Genomic DNA, 17,313 nt, shown 5'->3' on the forward strand with positions numbered 1-17,313 from the left:
CACCTCTAATTATGTGTTTGCTTATATACGAGCAAAGAAAAAGACGAAATTTGTGGGGGGAGGAGGGACGCCAATTCGATGCGCAGAAATAAGCGTAAGCAAGCAGTACATCTTGATATGGTATGAACGTGCCATTCCTAAGAAATAAAAGAAGGGAACACCCAAATTGGCATCGAAAGAAGTTATACCGCCTCAACACCTCAACGCAAACATAACAATTCGAAAAAAAAAAAGAACAGTTGTTCCTCGATCGCATCGATTGAGGTACATAAAAATATGTGTTCCTCCAGACTAAATCCTCAGCGGGAAAGCTGCGGGTTGGATTTTTCCTATGTTATAAGCTCTAATCGACGCGTCACGCGCATGGCCGTTAATTGGTTAAAAAAACAAACTCTGTTTCTCACCGAGGACACCGGCTTCTACACCTATATGCGTCTATATACTGAAGGTCCGCCCGCTGCCCATATAAGGTCAGCGTCGTCCCCTTCCTTATCCCTACCGCTGAACTCATCCCCGATTTAATTTTGTTTCACACCGCACAAAGCCCATTCGTAAACGATCAGTTCACCGCGCTTCGCGCTCGCGTATACAGAGGCCACCGGAAGAGGGACTCGGGAACAGCGAGGCGCCGTCGGGACTCTCGACGTCGCGTACAAAGAGCGAGCTCCGCGCGCGCCAAGGCCTTCGGCTTTCGTCAGGACCTGCGCGCGCACCGTGGGGGCGGAGAGGCACCCGGGTGCGGTGTTGGTCGTTGCCGCAGGCGAGCGGGACACTCAAGGTGGTCAAGCCCGCGGGCCACAGCCGGAGAGAGCGGTGCGCTTCGCCGGAGCGGCCTGTACGGCTTCGGCCCTTTCCCTTCTGTTTGTTCCATTGTCCCAAGACGAGGGCGCCACGTTCGGAAGGGAGAGGGAGCGCTAATTACCATCTCAATTTGCTTACACGGCGCTTGAGCCGGACGGCGAAAGCGACGACGTGGAAGGTCTCCTTCCCTTGGCTCTATTGTGCGCGCAGCCGCGGCAGCCGCCGAAACGACGACGGCTCGCAGACGTCGGCGCGGGCGATGCCACGTCGTGTGTACGCGGACGCAACAAGCCGGATTGCGAAGTCTTCGCGCACTGCGCGCGGCCCGGCTTTGCGGGTGCGTTGTACGGTGTGCGAGTCTTTAACGATCCCGTCAGTACAGGCAGAGAATAACCGTGGCCTTCAAACCGGAGACTTTTAACGCGTGAACCATTGTGTTCCTGGCCGGTAAGCTCTTTAGTACACAGAACAGTTCCATCGTGGGTGTACGTTATAAAAAGAACAGCAGGAATTATTGGGCCGGTGGCAAATAAAAACCACGCAAGAGTGCGTTTTGAGAGCAATAAAAAAAATATATATATGTTCTCGAGAACAGCAGCATTGTCGGGCGCTATATTAACGGATGTGCAAAGTGTCTTGTTCGTTTGTTCGTAACAGTGTTCGTTTGTAGACTGTCGCCTTGTATTTTACGTGACATTGTCGTGACACAGCATGCACCTTGAGAGCATGTTGTGCGAAGGCTTTCCCTATGCTGTTGCGCGAGAGCCTTTGTATCGGCGGCAAAAGTGCGACCACACCACCGACCTACTGTCGCGGAAACGGGCGAAAAAGCCTAAGGAAGCTGTCCGCCTTTAAAATATCCACAGTGCCAACCTCCCTAGCTGCGCAAGCTATCCAGGTGGATACACAGCTATAGGGGATCAGGTGCACAGTTTAGGAGCAGAATGATAACCTTGTTGGTAGGGATTCATGTTAAAGTTGGGTTTAGCCGACGCGGACACGAGATGAGGTAAATGGCCGGACGCCACAAACTCAACTGAGTTTTCGCACAGTGGCGGCAAAGAAGGCATAGACGCAACGCTTACCTGCGCATGCTCAGGGACGCTTGCTGCGTGTGTAGGCGTCATGCAGGCTTAACTTCATTCTAACATTAGGTTGGAAGCGCGTGCTTCCCGTTACGCCCGTTTCATCTATATATGTGCTAATTAAGGTGTTGTGACTGATATGACTGAAGGAAAATGCTGTTTCCTATATAAAAAAATCACCAGAGTGAAACCTTGGCGCTGCGATAGTTCGACTATACCACAGGAATGATGGTTATGGCCGGTAGACGGATTTGTCTTATGTTCACGTTCACGTTATGTTCACGGCTTCAAGCGTTATTGCATGCTTACTTTACTGCGCTTTGTCTGCCTATGTTGGCCTGAAGTTCGAAGCAATCCTATTATGCTAAGTGCCGAAGGCAATAAGACTGAGGACACGCGTGATTCTTGCTAATTTTCGCATCTATAATGCAATATTCTGCCACGTGTTATCGACATGCGAAGTCACGAAGCTTTCGAAGCCAGAAAGAGAAAGTTTAGGCGAGTACATGTATCATTTCCGTGCTAGAAATACCGCCATGCTTGCAGCTCCCACAGGCACTCGGAACTTCCATCAAGGAATTTCAGCAGGAAACTGTATGATCCCTCCACGGCCTCCGAGATCGAAGCGGCGTACCTTGAGCAACGGAAAGGTGCGTTGACGCTATGTCGGAGCCCACGGTCACTATATTATACGCGCTTTGAGAGAGCTGCGATCTCCACCTTTTCGTTCCCGAGTCAGTGTACCGTTATCAGATGGAAAGAGGACTTGACACCCGGAGGCGCCGCGTCCCAGAGCTTACATGTACTCAACAACCCAACATTCGCGAAGGCAACGGCCGGCCGTTGCGGCCGTCGACGACGAAAGTGACCGCGCCCGGCACCACTGCTTGCGACAGCCATGCAGCGAACGAGAGAGCAAAGAAGAAGGATGTTGCTCGCTGGTATGGACCGCACACACGTTGCAGCAGAGCAGCGTCTCTCGTCCGCGACCTTCCTATCATGAGTCCGGTGGCGTCGGGTGCCACCATCTGGCCGGCGACAAGCCGGAACACCGCGTATGGTTGAGGACACGCGGCTTGCTTCGCCGGTTCGCTCCTGTCGCTGCTGTTTGCACTACTGCCATAGCAGAGCGGGGGCGACCGCTGTAGATGGAGTGCGTATAGTACGGCTCGACCGCCGTTCGGGCGGGAGCGGAACGCGTTGGTGAAGGGAAGGGACCATAACCTCCTCGTTCCCTTCACCGTTCGCTTTCTGGGCCCGTTACGCCAGAGGACAATGGCACAATGGGGCGATCGGCCGGAACATCAAACCTCATCGAGAGCGGAGACAGGCGGCCGGACGAGTGGGGAGCAAGGCGCCTCCGCCGCTGACGACCCGATGACGGCCCGCCTGGTTTTGCACTGTCGGCGCGAGGGCGTGCGCGTTCATTCCGCCTCTTTACGTGCAGACGGATGTTATCGTCTGTCTGTCTGTGCGTATGTATGTATGTATGTATGTATGTATGTATGTATGTATGTATGTATGTATGTATGTATGTATGTATGTATGTATGTATGTATGTATGTATGTATGTATGTGAGCACGCTTGCGTGTGCGAGTGAGCGAGAGGCCGCGGATAAAAGCAAGTGTTTCGATGGAAGCGACTGGACATGGGAAGGGAGGGGCCGACACAGGTGGAGGCTCGCTTGTTCGCGATTTTACGAGATGGCTGTGCGGGGCGGAAAGACAACCGACGACGCCACGAAACAGAAGCCTGAGCGAGAGAGGCGCTGCTCCTCCATGGTCGCCGTTATAACGCGCTAGAGACCCGCTACCTGGGGACATCCGGGTTACGTCTGCCCGTAGTGCAGTGCGCTTAAAGACGAGTTGTATAACGGTCGGATGACGGTTCGTCAAAACGCGGAAGAGGACGAGGAATTCTCCGCGGACAACAACAAGGGCTATTGTTGCGGTTGACGCTAGCGGCGATTTGGAGCGTACCGCCGTTCCGTCTGTGCTAGGTCTGTCGCATCGCGTGGTATGAACTCGGGGACGTCGTAAAGACGACAGAGAATGGATAGCAAGGGACGTTAAAAAAAAGGCGAGCACGTAGGATTGCGCAATCGTCGGAGTAGACAGGGCCATCGCGGCTCCTGATGGCGTCCAGAAGCAGCAGCGGGGAATCCGACAGATTGTCGTCGCGAGAGTGGTCACTGTGCGGAAGCGATGTCACTCGCACAGTCACGTCACGTGCAATGGTCATGAAGATGTTCTTTTCCGCAAGCTTCGTTTCTATTATGCAAAAAAGAGGTGAGGCCTGCAGACAGGACACAAGAGTAGAGAAGTGGACAACACGAACGCCTCTTTTATGCATAATGAATCCTTACCAACTAGCTCAGCTTTCTCTCGTTCTAAGCTTCGTTTCTATCTTTGTTTCCATGAAAAGGTGGATATAGATTTTTTTTTTTTACAGTCGACCCCCCGAAGTGCAAAAGGTTTCGAAGCACGGGATCCGCGGAAATGTGATAATTACGTCCATTCTCAAAAGTGAAAAACCAACTTTATGTGTCCCCGTACGACCACGTACCCCACTAATGAAGTGCGGGTTATGTGGCATGGGACTAAGTAGCGTTTTGTTGAATTCTATCTATGCTCCTGAAAATCCTGCGATCGCCTGTACGCGTAATTTGTAAATTCATTTAGTTGGTATACATTTCATCACAAAGATATGGCAAATCAACGCCCCCAAACCAGCTAATGAGCAGAATCTATCTATCTATCTATCTATCTATCTATCTATCTATCTATCTATCTATCTATCTATCTATCTATCTATCTATCTATCTATCTATCTATCTATCTATCTATCTATCTATCTATCTATCTATCTATCTATCTATCTATCTAATCATCTCGCAGGTGCGCCGCTCACATCGCGTTGCGCACCGGAAGGAGCAAGCGACATGTGCCTCACCCCCGGTGAAGTCTGCCGACGCCGACCGTCGCTGCAGGGTCTTCTTGAGCGCCGACCAGTGGTGGCGGTCGGTGACGCACAGCACGAGGGGGAACAGGAATCCCTGCGCCAGCCGCAGCCACACGACGGCCATGTCGTGCCAGGGGCTCCAGAAGCCGTCGATGTACGCGCCCAGCACAACCATCACCTGCGCACACGAAAATGGCGAACAAGGGGTCAGGAGTGGTACGGAGGCACGCGAACACGACAGGGCGAGTATCAGACAACCGCGAAAGTTTATGGAACGGCTGATATAAGGAAGATGCAGACATCTCCACAGCCGCGGGATGCAACCAGCTGGTATTCGGATTTCCAGCCTGCATACCGGCATAAGGGAACAACGTGAAGTTGTGTGGTGTTACTGGCTACGCACGGTAACAAACTGATAGGAAACTTAACGTTCACTTAGATCCATGGTCAGTAAGTATTTTTTTTTTTGCGGTTGTCTGTGCATGCGAAGAGCTTTCACTCTCTCTCTATCTACGTGCAAGTGCTTGCAAACGCCAGTACGACAAGCGTCTACCATCCCATTGAGTCTCATCCGTGCAACGATGTCAAAAAGTCTGAAAGACATCCTCGTGATAACTCTCGCGAAGTCACATATCACAACACTATAGCCGTAGACCCCTGACTGCAATTCGTCGGAACGAAACAAAACAAAACTAAAAATGGGGAAAATTCAGTTGCAGGATTTAAAGGAAAATGAAGCGGATACTTTATTATGCGGCCGCCGAACTGCACCAACAAGCAAGTGCAGTATAGAAGCGTGTCAGAAGCGCCACGAGACCAAGTGCATGGCCGGTCACAGGGCTCTTCACGCTCCGGTCGAACAATTACAGGCTTACAACTTCTGTAGCGTTGAACATTCCCGCAGTGGACGACAGTTGAGCGGAAGTGACGACCTATGCGCTATACATGAACCACAGTACCGCCTATAGTGATAGTGCGTGTTTCCACAGTGTAGTTTGTAGAAAAGAAAGCTAACAACTTCCAAGTCGTAACGCGACTGCCCCAGCTAACCGCGGCTGATGTCTGAACCAACCTGACGAGTTAGCCATACACAGTCGTTTACCGTGTACTTAGAAGAAAGAAACAAAAAAACTATATAGGGAAGTTCGTGAGGACATGCACGAGCGCTTGTTGGCGGCACCTCGTTACGGCTTCGTTACGGTGCTTGAGCCGTAATGTGTGCTCGCATTATTATCAGCCAAGGGGAACTATAAAACAGCGCCGGACTCACTGCGGTTCTTCGACGTGAAAAAGGGCGCACGCTTTCTCCCTCGGTCGGCTGACCTGTCAGATGGACCGCTAAGATTACACGACCCAGAACACGCGGTGCCGACCTGGCATCCACACAGCAAGTTTCCAAGCAGCCCAAGAGGCAAGAAAAGCGAAAGCTGCGGGGAAGAGGTTGCCTAATGGGCGATCCAATTTTCGCGCTCTATACCGCTGCGGTTAGAAGGGCGTATAGTGAAAGAGAGAAGGCTGTACAATGCGTACGCGCTAACGATGCCAGGCTCTAGATGTGAATCAGGCTTGACCCCTGCGCCACTCTCGACGGGGCGTGGTCACTTAACAGGGCACTTTGGGTCGCCGTTATTCTTCAGTGGGACAGGGCGGGCGAAAGTATCTAAACGTATACGGGACGCGCCACTGACTGCCGCTGCTGCTGGCGTCATCTGAGGCGACAGACTCGTTGAGTGATTTCAGCGACGTCTGTGTTTTGCTGCAGCGTAATGCCTCGGAGAACAAGGCTCGAAGGAAACATGAGGGCGACTGGCTTACTAGCAAACTCTTTGTTCGAGGAAATGGGCAGTTATGCAGAAACGAACATGAACTAACACGTATCTTCGTTATTTTTCTTTCTGCATGTATTTCTCCCGCCTTTATTGTAGATTTCTTCCCTTTTCCCCTCCCCAGTGTAGGGTAGCCAACCGGGCACATCCTTGGTTAACCTCCCTATACCGTCCCTCTTCGTTTCTCTCTCTCTCTCTCTCTCTCTCTCTCTCTCTCTCTCTCTCTCTCTCTCTCTCTCTCTCTCTCGTGGTATTTTGCCATGTGCTGTCTTGCGTCCTTTCTGGTCTTGTCTATAGCACTATAGATGCTGCGCCGCAATGATGTACGGATGCACCAGCTAGTTCAGAACCGGCGTTTAGCTGACTTCTCCCTTCTATTAGGCTTTCTTTTCCTTTTCTACCTTCTCTTCTTTAGATGGGAAAAAATCAGGCTGCATTCCACGCTTTTTAATTTTACTAGCATGCGCGTAATAACCTTTCTCAAGTAAAGCATTACATGCGATAGAAACGCACATGAGGCACCACGCAAAGTGGAGGACTTCTGTACCGCATGCCTAATGCGACGCTTTCGTTCCAAGCACTGCGCACGCCATAACCCTGTGCTCCATTCACTGCGTATGACGTCCCGGACTCATTTTTCAACGTGCACCATTTTACAACCACTACCCATATAGCTTCATGCAGGATGCATACATACAGGCCTTCCATCGCACGCGCGAGTGACATAGCCTCGACTAACGGCCGCGGCGCGGCACCTTGCTGCTCCATGGACAAGTGTCAATGGCTGTGTACGTCACCACCGCATGCAGAGCGGCACCCCCTGAATCCTTCATTCACGAGCGGCCAGTGTTGCCATCTCCACGTTCTGTTTCCTTCTTCTCTTCTTCTTCTTCTTCTTCTTCCATTCTCCTTCTTCTTCTTCTTCTTCTTCTTCTTCTTCTTCCATTCTTCTGCTCCTTCTTCTTCTTCGTCTTCTTCTTCTCACTCTCTCGTATACACCAGGGTGCATTATCCTCGCCTCATTGTTTCGTCTGGCCGCGCGATGTGCTCTCTTGTTCGGCATACCGGAGCTGCGTGTCTTCTTAATCTTCGGCCTTACTTTTTTCGTACGCTTAGCCGCATTTGGAGATGCGGGCTACGTGTCGACGGCTCGCCGCATTCTCTACCGTTGTAAAGCAGTGCGGTTACGAGAAAGAGTGACGGGAAGAGTTGCCGTGGAAGCGATCCGAGGGTCGGGTGAGGAGAGCCTCTTTCTGGGTCACTCGAAGCACGGCACGGTATGGAGTACGGCTATAGCTACACCGAAAGGCGGTAACCACACCAGCGGCAGCGTGCCCTCTCTTCGCTGGAAGCAACAGAAAGGGTGCTCGGGCACTTGCGCCGTCCTAACGATCCGACCGAGGGCGAGTTCGCCAGTGTGCGCACCAGGAAGGGAAATACAGCGCCGAGCAGGCGCTGCTGCAGTCTCGCAAACGACGATGGACTGCACGCATGCGTTGGCGTGTTAGAGCAGCCCCCGAGGGGTGAAGGGGCCACGCGGTTCGGCTAAATGGCGGACCTAAGGCCGCGGTATAAGCAGAGGCGATTCTCCGCGACCTTTGCGCAAGCAAAGTTGCCTGTCTGGTGCCCGTGCTTGCCTTCCGCTGCTGGACGTAAAAAAGAAAAATAAAACATACAGAAAAAACGGAAATAAATAAATAGGGAGAGAACGTTACCCGGGTCTCTACAGAAGAGAAAATTGCACCTGTAGAAGAAATTGAAAACGTAAGCACGCTGGGCCTAAGAAACCCGTCAAAAAGCCACCGCAAAAAAAGAGCGTCGCAAAGCCGTAGATCCTTGCGACGCCCAATGTAGCCCACTGGGAGATGTTTGCTGCAGAGGAAGTGGCCGATATATATGTTCGCCTAAAGCCGCTCCTCCTACCGATAGGCGTTTTTTTGTAACGTTCTCATTAACTAAATTAACCAAAGCTCAGAGGTCTTACGAAGAGGGGCGACAAACACCCAAAATTTAACCTTATAGAAGGTGTTATTCATGTGTCGTGAACAACAAAGTGACGATAATCGTAGTTTTCACCGCTTGTCTCAGACGTTCTAGAGCTCTTGATCTAGATGGTAACCGGCGTTACGCGATTAATTGTCGCAGGTTTAAAAGTAGCAGCATTGCGGATTACATCGCATATTGTGACAGCTACTAAGAAGATACACGTTTCCAAACGTGTTAAGTTGCAGTACCAAACGCGCGTGGTTAATTAGGGACGGAAATATCTATTAACCCCGTGTCGAACCTTCTCTCCCCCACCCCCTGCTCCAGCTCATAACTTTTTCACATCAAACCAAAACCTTCATCACTTTGAACGTGCGATTGAAAGATAGCGCACTGACAACGGCGCGCAGGAGACATCATCTGGTTTGAGCAGGCGTCGCAGGCTTCTACTCCAACGATGCGTATATATGCATATGCTTGTAGACGCATACATCTCGGGGACCAGCGACCTGCAATACGTTTCAGCACCAAATACGAGTCTTTTTCTCGGAGTATCTCGTCATATCTCTTCCCCGGAATTCCCGGAAAGCGCATGGTGTGCGGCCGAGGAGTATACTGAACGCCACGCACGGTTCTCTCGAATAGAAGAACCTGCACACGGCACTCGGACAGTTATAGCAGCCAGCATGGGATCCGCACACCATTCACCGTTTCCCTGGAACTCGCAGTCGGTCCACCGACGGGCCACAAAGGCGGGCATTACGCAACCATCCGACCTCCCACTCCCGTGGAGACAGACGGCCATCGACGACGACCTTTGGGGGCGGAGCAGAAGAAGAGCGAGACAAAGGTCGCGGCACGTACATGTGGTACCTACGGCGCGCGGCCCCGCGCATTCCATCATGGACGAGGGCAGCAGAACGGGCGCGGGAAAGAGAGTGATCGGCGGTGGTGGGGGAAGCCGCGCACTCACGGAGAGTCTTCCAATGTACATGCTCGCATATAAGAACGATACGCGCTCGCTCACAATGCGCGTTCTTGGTCTGGCACACTCCATCACAGTGGACGTGAGCCTCAGCAGGCCGGACACAGAGAGTGGGCGATCGTCATCATCAGCGCTGCGGCGAATACGTATAGGGGCAAGTGTATGCGGGGTGCTCCTGGACCTCTCGGCGCTGCATGGAGGACCTCTGGCGCGCGTGCAACGGCGGACACAAGCGTTGCCCCCCCCCCCCCCTTCCTTCCCGGACGCGCTGCAGGGTCGGTCGCTCTCCCCTCTCTGCGTGCGGTTTTAATGGTTGCGGCCATCGCGTGATAGAGGTGCCCTATAGTCTCGGCCATGTCAGAAGCGTTGCCCAAGCCCGGGGTGTAAAATGGCGCGCAGATACGCGCCTACGCGTTGGAATGCAGTTCGGCCGGTATGCAGCAGCGCATGTAAGCACAGACTGTCGGTGCCATGCTTTGTCGGAGCAACCAAGCAAGCGGTCCACCGAGCGCCTTATCCTACAATGGGGAGAATCGTCGATGTTCGTCCTGAACTCTCGGTGGCGTGGTGCGGCGCTGATTGTCAGTATGTGGCTTGGTTTTGTGGTAACCATTCTGTGTAATTGTTTATAATGGTAACGGCTAGCCATTCTGAGAAGCCTACTTCGCACGTGTGCTCGAAACGAAAGTTTGCAACATTAGTCTCCTGTAGTTCTTACATTGGTTAGGGGCAACAAGCGACCCACACGCAGCGAGTTGTGTGCTTTGACTTGTTCATTCAAGGCAAAACATTGTAGCTGCCGAGAAGAAAATGTGGGTGGTGTGGGAGAGGCTGACAGGCTAAGTCTTCGAGCATATCTCTAAGCATTCGACTTACAAGTGAGGCGCAGACACGGGCGGTTACAGCAACTTTTTGATTGATTGATTGATTGATTGATTGATTGATTGATTGATTGATTGATTGATTGATTGATTGATTGATTGATTGATTGATTGATTGATTGATTGATTGATTGGAAGCACTTCAAAACGACACGTGAGGTATGAGGAACACAGTCCGTGTATGCGTAACTTTTCGCTCTCGATCGGCACCACCGGAATTCGACAACCGCGGCTGAGAATCGAACTCGCTATATTGCTGCACCTTGTGTTTCAGTCTACATGTCTAAATGGTATTTTTTTTTCAGACTTTCGATCCAATATTCTGCCCCTGCATGAAGACAAGCACACTCGAGATGGATTAACTCATCTTTTGAAGCGTCTGTACTTGGCCAGCGCTGTTTATTCAGTCAGGGAACTCTGGCGCAGACGCATTACACCACTCACCTACGCTAAAGTGAAAACTAAGACACACTTTATATTGTTACGGTGCACGGCAGCAGCCCGACGTACACTTTTGACCATAAGGAGTCGGCACGACATGGAATGCGAAATGGAGACGTTTCCGAAGCGACGGTTTTTATAAAGCCGCTCGATAAGCCGCCCGTATAACCACTCTAAAACTAAGGCGTGTCATCTACATCCTTTCCGCGGACTTTCTCGACACCCTTAACGCAGTCCAGGCAACGCGTTTTTCGACTGCACGCTCTGCCATGCCGTGCCTCGCTCAACATCGCCACGGCAGCCATCAGTGAACCGGTGTGGCTCAGTGCTCTGAAGTGCGTCGAAATGGGGCCACCACATAGAAGCCGCACTCACTACCGTCGTACCTGGCAATTTGAGCGCGCACTGTCTTTTTCCACACGTCCGTTGAGGTGGGGATAGAAAAGGAGCGAAAGAAAACGGTTGGGGGCCCCGACCAGGTCACGACAATTACGCGTCTAGCGGGCCGCACACTCTGCCAGACCGCAAAACGCTTGTGCAGCGGCTGCCTGTCGGGTCTCAAAGAGTGTCCCAGGCCAGAGGCAGCGTTGCCACTTCGGCTGCCGCCTCGGGGACGGAGAGAGAGCCACACACGACACACTCGGGAACCCTTCAATTTCTCCTCCCCCCCCGCCCCCTCTACGGCGAACTCACGAGAGCTCCGCTATTATGGGACAGGTTATCCGTGCCTCGCACGTCCGCAGCTTTATAAGGGAGAGACAGAGACAGAGACAGAGAGAGAGAGAGAGGCAGTCAGTCGGCTTATTTCTCGACTGCGAACTCGTACCGTATTTACGCGCGTGTTGGACGCGCTTAAGATTCAAGCAGCTTCGGCGGCACGCATCGTAGGCGATCGTCTCGCGGGCGAAGATGCCCGATCCTCCCCATGGAGGAACTTCCATGCTTGTCGCGTTATGAAAAACAAGTTGCGGAGCTTTGCTTAACTGACATAAACTCGCGTTGGCTGTTACGGAACAGTCTAACGTTACGGACGTCTGAGATTCTCGCTCGCACAGCGCTAATCAATCACTGCGGCTACGTACAATCGCCACCAGGTCGCTCCCGATGTGAAGTAGAACCGATGTGGCATCTAGAGCTGCGGGGATAGCATAGCCTTCACAGATGCATACTGCATCGCCATCAAAATGGCTGACTCCCCAATGTTCGACAACTGCAGACGCAAAAGCACCATTGAGAAAGTTATCGATAGGCCCTCGTTCGAAATCGACATCTCCCTAGTGCGTTTCGCTGTCTGTGCGCACGATGTTCCATAAAGATAAATGCCCAAATGTGCATGTGACCTGATTTGACATCAACCTCAAAAGCGGAACGCACACTGCCCAAACAAAACAGACTTGAGTGGCTGTCTCTTTTACTGTGCGCATTCATTATCTGTTCATAGCTGTGCTTCCTTTCTTTTTTCTTCGAATCCCCTTTTCCCGTTCAGTGGACAACAAATTGGGCAACCGTATAAGTAAACCTTCCTTCCGTCTCTAAACGGCGAAGTCTAGTAGCCTGCCTTTAAAGCAAATAATTTTCACGGCAGGAAGCCCCGACGCCGACGGCCGTAAGAAGATCGCGCAACGTGACGCTTTTGGAGCTTAGCCAATGATTAACCGACACTGTACAGTGTCTGCAGTGTGAGTTTGGCGAAGGTAAATAAGATGGCACGATGCAAAAGCGTCTCAAGTACTGGCTCAATAAGTATACCGCCGGAAGGAAAATTGCGATGACTGACGGTGCTTCAACTGACAGCAGCCCTAAGAGTTACCTGGTCTGACTAAACATTTGAAAGTTGTGCTGCGCGATTCGAAGCATAGCTGTTCCCACACCTGTGAGTTGCGACCCCAAAATACGTGCAGTCGACTTTTACGCAGTCTTATTACACGGCTGTTCGTGCGATTCGTAGGGTCGCAGATTCGTTCCCTTCTTCTCCGAACGTTTCAAATAGCGGTGTGTGTCACAAGTGACTATGTACACGCAGAAACGTCTTATAGACGCGAGAGCACGGTACACGGCGGCGGCGCGAACGCTGCGTTGTCCACTTTTGCGCGGCAGAAGACAGCCTTGAACCAGAAACCCGGGAAGAGATTGCGGACTCACGGCTTCATTCTTGCCGTCGCCTATTTTGCCGTTGTTGCTGCCAGTAATTCTTCTTCACCGGGAGGACGACCGGCTTCCCTTTCCTGAACCTTTATTCGGCAGGAGCGGCGCCGTCCGCGCGGCATGTTTCTTCCTCCGTCCGGCCCGTTCGCCGTTGGAACGAATAGGACGGGTCTGCAGACGCAGTCCCAGAAATTACGTGCAGCGGAACAGTTCAAGAAACAGCTCTTCCACCGCGCTGCAAAGTAGTATCTCCAGCTGAAACTTTCGTGAAAACGACTTCTTCGGTCACTGCTAATAGCTAAGTCACAGCGGACATCCACAATGAAACTTCCAAGCCCTGTGAAGGGGTAGTGAACGTCACACGGCACCATTTGCGTGGAAGGTCCACATGAGCGCGCCGCCTGTCGACGGATTGACACAGCGGTCGTCAAACGGTCAGACGTGTTCCTGTTCCTCGTGGCACGAACGGCAGAGCAGCACGCTGCACGAAACTGGTCAAACCGGACCACGAGCCTTCCGTATACCAAACGCAACAACAGTTCGATTCGCTTGTCCGTTTCTCAACGACTGGTGGCAAAGTTGCGCTGCATGGCCACGGGACTGCGAATCCAGTTCCTCCTCAAAGACGCGAGTACATAGAGGGCACCTGGCGCCCTTGAACTGGTGTTATTCGAGAGCCTGCTTGTAAAGAAAAAGAACGCGCTGCGTTACATAAATTCTGCTCGAAGGACAGCTGCATCGTTTTTTGAAGACACGTCCACAGCCTCGAACGTCGTCGGCCGCCGCCGCCGCAGCCGCCACTTTCGAGGAGCGGCGCGAACGGGTCAAAAGTTACGACGTTCGATATTGCTGAGCTCGAGGTCGCGGGCGTGATTCCCAGCCGCGGCGTATATAGCCCCTTCCTATGTGAACGGAACGCGCAAACATTCGCGTACGTAGAATTACGTGCGGGTTAAGGACACGCAGAATGGTGAAACTTGACCCGCAGGCCTCGCATAACTGTTATTATTGACCAAGGAAACGTACAAACCTCGCACGGAAAGAATGACAAGTGGGTTAGCAATTGTTTCCCGAAGTAGACACCACACGCACGGCAGCCGCTTGAAGATGAAAGAATAAGGGAGACAGACAGACGGGAGCAGGCGCGACACATCACACAGTTAAGAAGTATCTCATAAGAAGCCAACAAACATTGACACCAAGGACCACGACCTACTGTATACAGTAGGTCGTGCCAAGGACAACGTATATAGTATAGCGGACATTACTTGTACTTACTAAATGAATTAAAGAAAGAGTATGAGCGCTCGAAGAGTATGAAAGTTAAGAGTATGAAAGTCGAGACTCGGAGTTGAGAAGCAGAAACTATACAGGGCAGCTTCGTGTGTCTCGTATCGAGTGGGAGCTCGACCTTTTGCAAAAGAACGAGAAAGAAATCACCTGAGCGTAATTCCAGAAGGATCAAGCTGCTGGAACATTGCTCAGCAGCCCTAAAAATTACATTAAATTATGGAGCTTTACGTGACAGAACCGCAATCTGATTACGACGCACGCCGTACTTAGGGGCTCCGAAAGTTTTGACAACCTGGGTTTTTTTTGATGCGCACCTAATCTAATTACACGGGCGTTCTCGCCGGATTCGATCCCGCGACCTCGTGCTTAGCAGCCGAAAACCATAGCCACTAAGCAAGCACTGCGGGTATTGCCCAGCAGCACTGAGAGGACGACCGGGAGGACGACCGGTGAAAGTTAGGAGGGGGAAAAAAAAAAAAAAAAACTAAGAAGGCCCTCACGGAGCGCGCACGTGCGATAGCATCGCCAGAGCGGCGGCACTGCTTGCCGCTTTTGTGCATCGCGCACCAAAGGCGCGCATGCGACCCTCCGCGATACGCGCACCATTACAAGGCCTAAAAACCGACAGCGAAAGCGGCTTCCAGCCCAGTGCTGGTCACGGCGCACGGTCGTCTTCACCGCGACCCGATTACAGCGTCTCTATTATAAGACGGCTCGTTACTGCAACGGCCTGGGCGATAAACACAGCCACGTTCGTGGGCGAGAGCAACAATGGCGCGATAAATTAAGAGGGCGCCCACGAGAAGCGGCACGAACAGAAGGGGAAGGGAAACACGAGGGAAACGAAGGAAAATTGCGGTGAGGTAAAGGCGGGCGATGCTCATTGCCTTCGGAAAGAAGTACACAAGCTTGAGACCCGACGAGGAACCAGCAAGGAAAACAAACACACAAGCGAGCAAACATATCAGGCAGTGTAAACAGGTATCAATTAAACCGCAAAGGTGGCAAATGCAAAAAGAAATAGTCACGAGGAAGAGGGATGAACGGCCAGGTTATCTAAATTGGCGCGTAGAATAGCACAGCGTTATCACTGCGTGCGTGTAGCTGTTCGACTAACCATAGACAAAAAAAGGTCGGCGCCGCGGCGAGCACTCAGAGACGGAAATAGTGCATACAGAACGCGATTAAAAAAAAAAAGGAAAAAGGATAAAAGCCGAGGAAGCATGAAGAGCCGGGGAGATAGTACGCAGAGGCTGTTATCTGTTCGGTAACCATGCGTCTCTTTTAGCGAATAAGAACAGATCTAAGAAGGCCGTATACGGTGGCAACTAAGGCTTCTACGCGCCAGAAATGAACGCAGGCAAGTTGGTAAACAAAAGGGGAGAGGGAGGGCAACGAATCACCGAGAGGAGCGCACGACGAAACCACGTAATTGGCATCGTTCGGCGAAGAGAGCCGTCGCCTATACAGATATAGAAAGGCGGAGACTGCGCGAAGTCACCGTGAAGAGCGCTTAATTGCATGCGACCCGGTGACGGTGTCTCATTTGGCCACGCAGAAACGGAAAGGGAGACGATAAAGGAGAGAGAGAGAGAAAAAAAAGCGAAGGACCGGAATTAGCAGCGTCGCGCCGGTGTGCACCTGTCGCACGGAGTGAACGAAAAAAAAAAAAAGAAAGGGAACGTGGGAACGGAGCCCGCGTCCCTGACCCTCTGGGGAAGGTCGAGCCACGCTATGGCAAGAACTGCCCTCTGGCCAGCACAACGCGATTAGGCTGGTTGTTAAAACGTGGCTACGAAGCCAGCCGTCTCCTGCCCGACAAGTCCTCGGGAACTGTTTCTTCATGCAATGTATAAAATTTCACGTTGTTTTTCAACGAATTGGAAGAGAGAGAGAGAGAGAGAGAGAGAGAGAGAGAGAGAGAGAGAGAGAGAGAGAGAGAGAGAGAGAAGGGGCCGTGAGGTCAATCAGACGCACGTCCGGTTTGCTACCCTGCACTGAAGGTGAGGGTACATAGGAAGAAAAAGGAAGAGAGGGAGGAGAACTAGTTGCGCATGCACTTTAAGGTGAGCAGTAAGTCTGTGTATAAACGATCGCAGAGAATTGTCCGCCTTCCGGTACTGAGAACAGCGTTGAGTCCAGCCAGTTTTATAAAGCCATCCGGAGAGGTTCATGCTCGAACCCGTACACAGGAAGAAAGGGGACGAAAAGACGAACTGCTGGCGTTGAAGCGATGTCGAGATGTCGATGTCGAGAGCTGGTGAGACAACAGAAGACAAAAAAAAAGGGAAATGATAATTGAACTATGGGTGAATCAACCTGTCCTACAGACGCTTGACACACTGAACTATAGCTTGTGGGAAATAGCGTCCCAGGAAGGTTGTGGTTAAACAGTCATGCCTCGCAGGCGCTGATTGCATACTGGTACTTAAACGCGTTCAGTTGGGGCCATTCTTTGCTTTTATAGCCAACGATTCTTTCCAGAGGCGTCATTGTCGATCAAGAAATAATGACGCAGCCTCGACTGATTGGAGGATTTAATAGACGTACTTCATCTTTATACGTAGCATCCTTGGGGAACCGTTTAAGCCGACCCGGGAACGATGACTGTAGGCCGTCTGTAATTGCCGAGATTAGGAGTGCCGGAAATTTTGACGGAATGTGCAAGCATGCTTCAGCGACATCCGCCAGCGGTACCTGCTTACAGCGAAGCTGCGGCGTCCGCGCATAGCTTCACGTAGCTTCACCTCGAGTGCCTCGAACACTTTGCGATATAAGGACGGTGCCAATCAGTCACTGACGCAACGCAAAGTCGCTGTAGCTGCACGGTCAGCTAAGGAAAAATAAGAACGGCTGCAACTGGGTGTGACGGGAGCGGAGAATTATTTTCAACGCATAAGCGCTCCGC

The 17,313-nt window shown here is 51.8% G+C and overlaps 1 protein-coding gene across 1 annotated transcript in view; it reads right to left on the bottom strand.

The window, feature by feature from the left end:
* The window catches only part of LOC142576009 (uncharacterized), a 156,800-nt gene that overhangs the window by 20,761 nt on the left and 118,726 nt on the right, over window positions 1-17,313 (bottom strand). The window contains exon 2 of the mRNA XM_075685883.1: window positions 4,840-5,026. Coding sequence (XP_075541998.1) covers window positions 4,840-5,026 — 187 coding nt within the window. The remainder of the gene's footprint in view (window positions 1-4,839; window positions 5,027-17,313) is intronic.

Source organism: Dermacentor variabilis, chromosome 3 (assembly GCF_050947875.1).
Source record: "Dermacentor variabilis isolate Ectoservices chromosome 3, ASM5094787v1, whole genome shotgun sequence".
NCBI lineage: Eukaryota > Metazoa > Arthropoda > Arachnida > Ixodida > Ixodidae > Dermacentor > Dermacentor variabilis.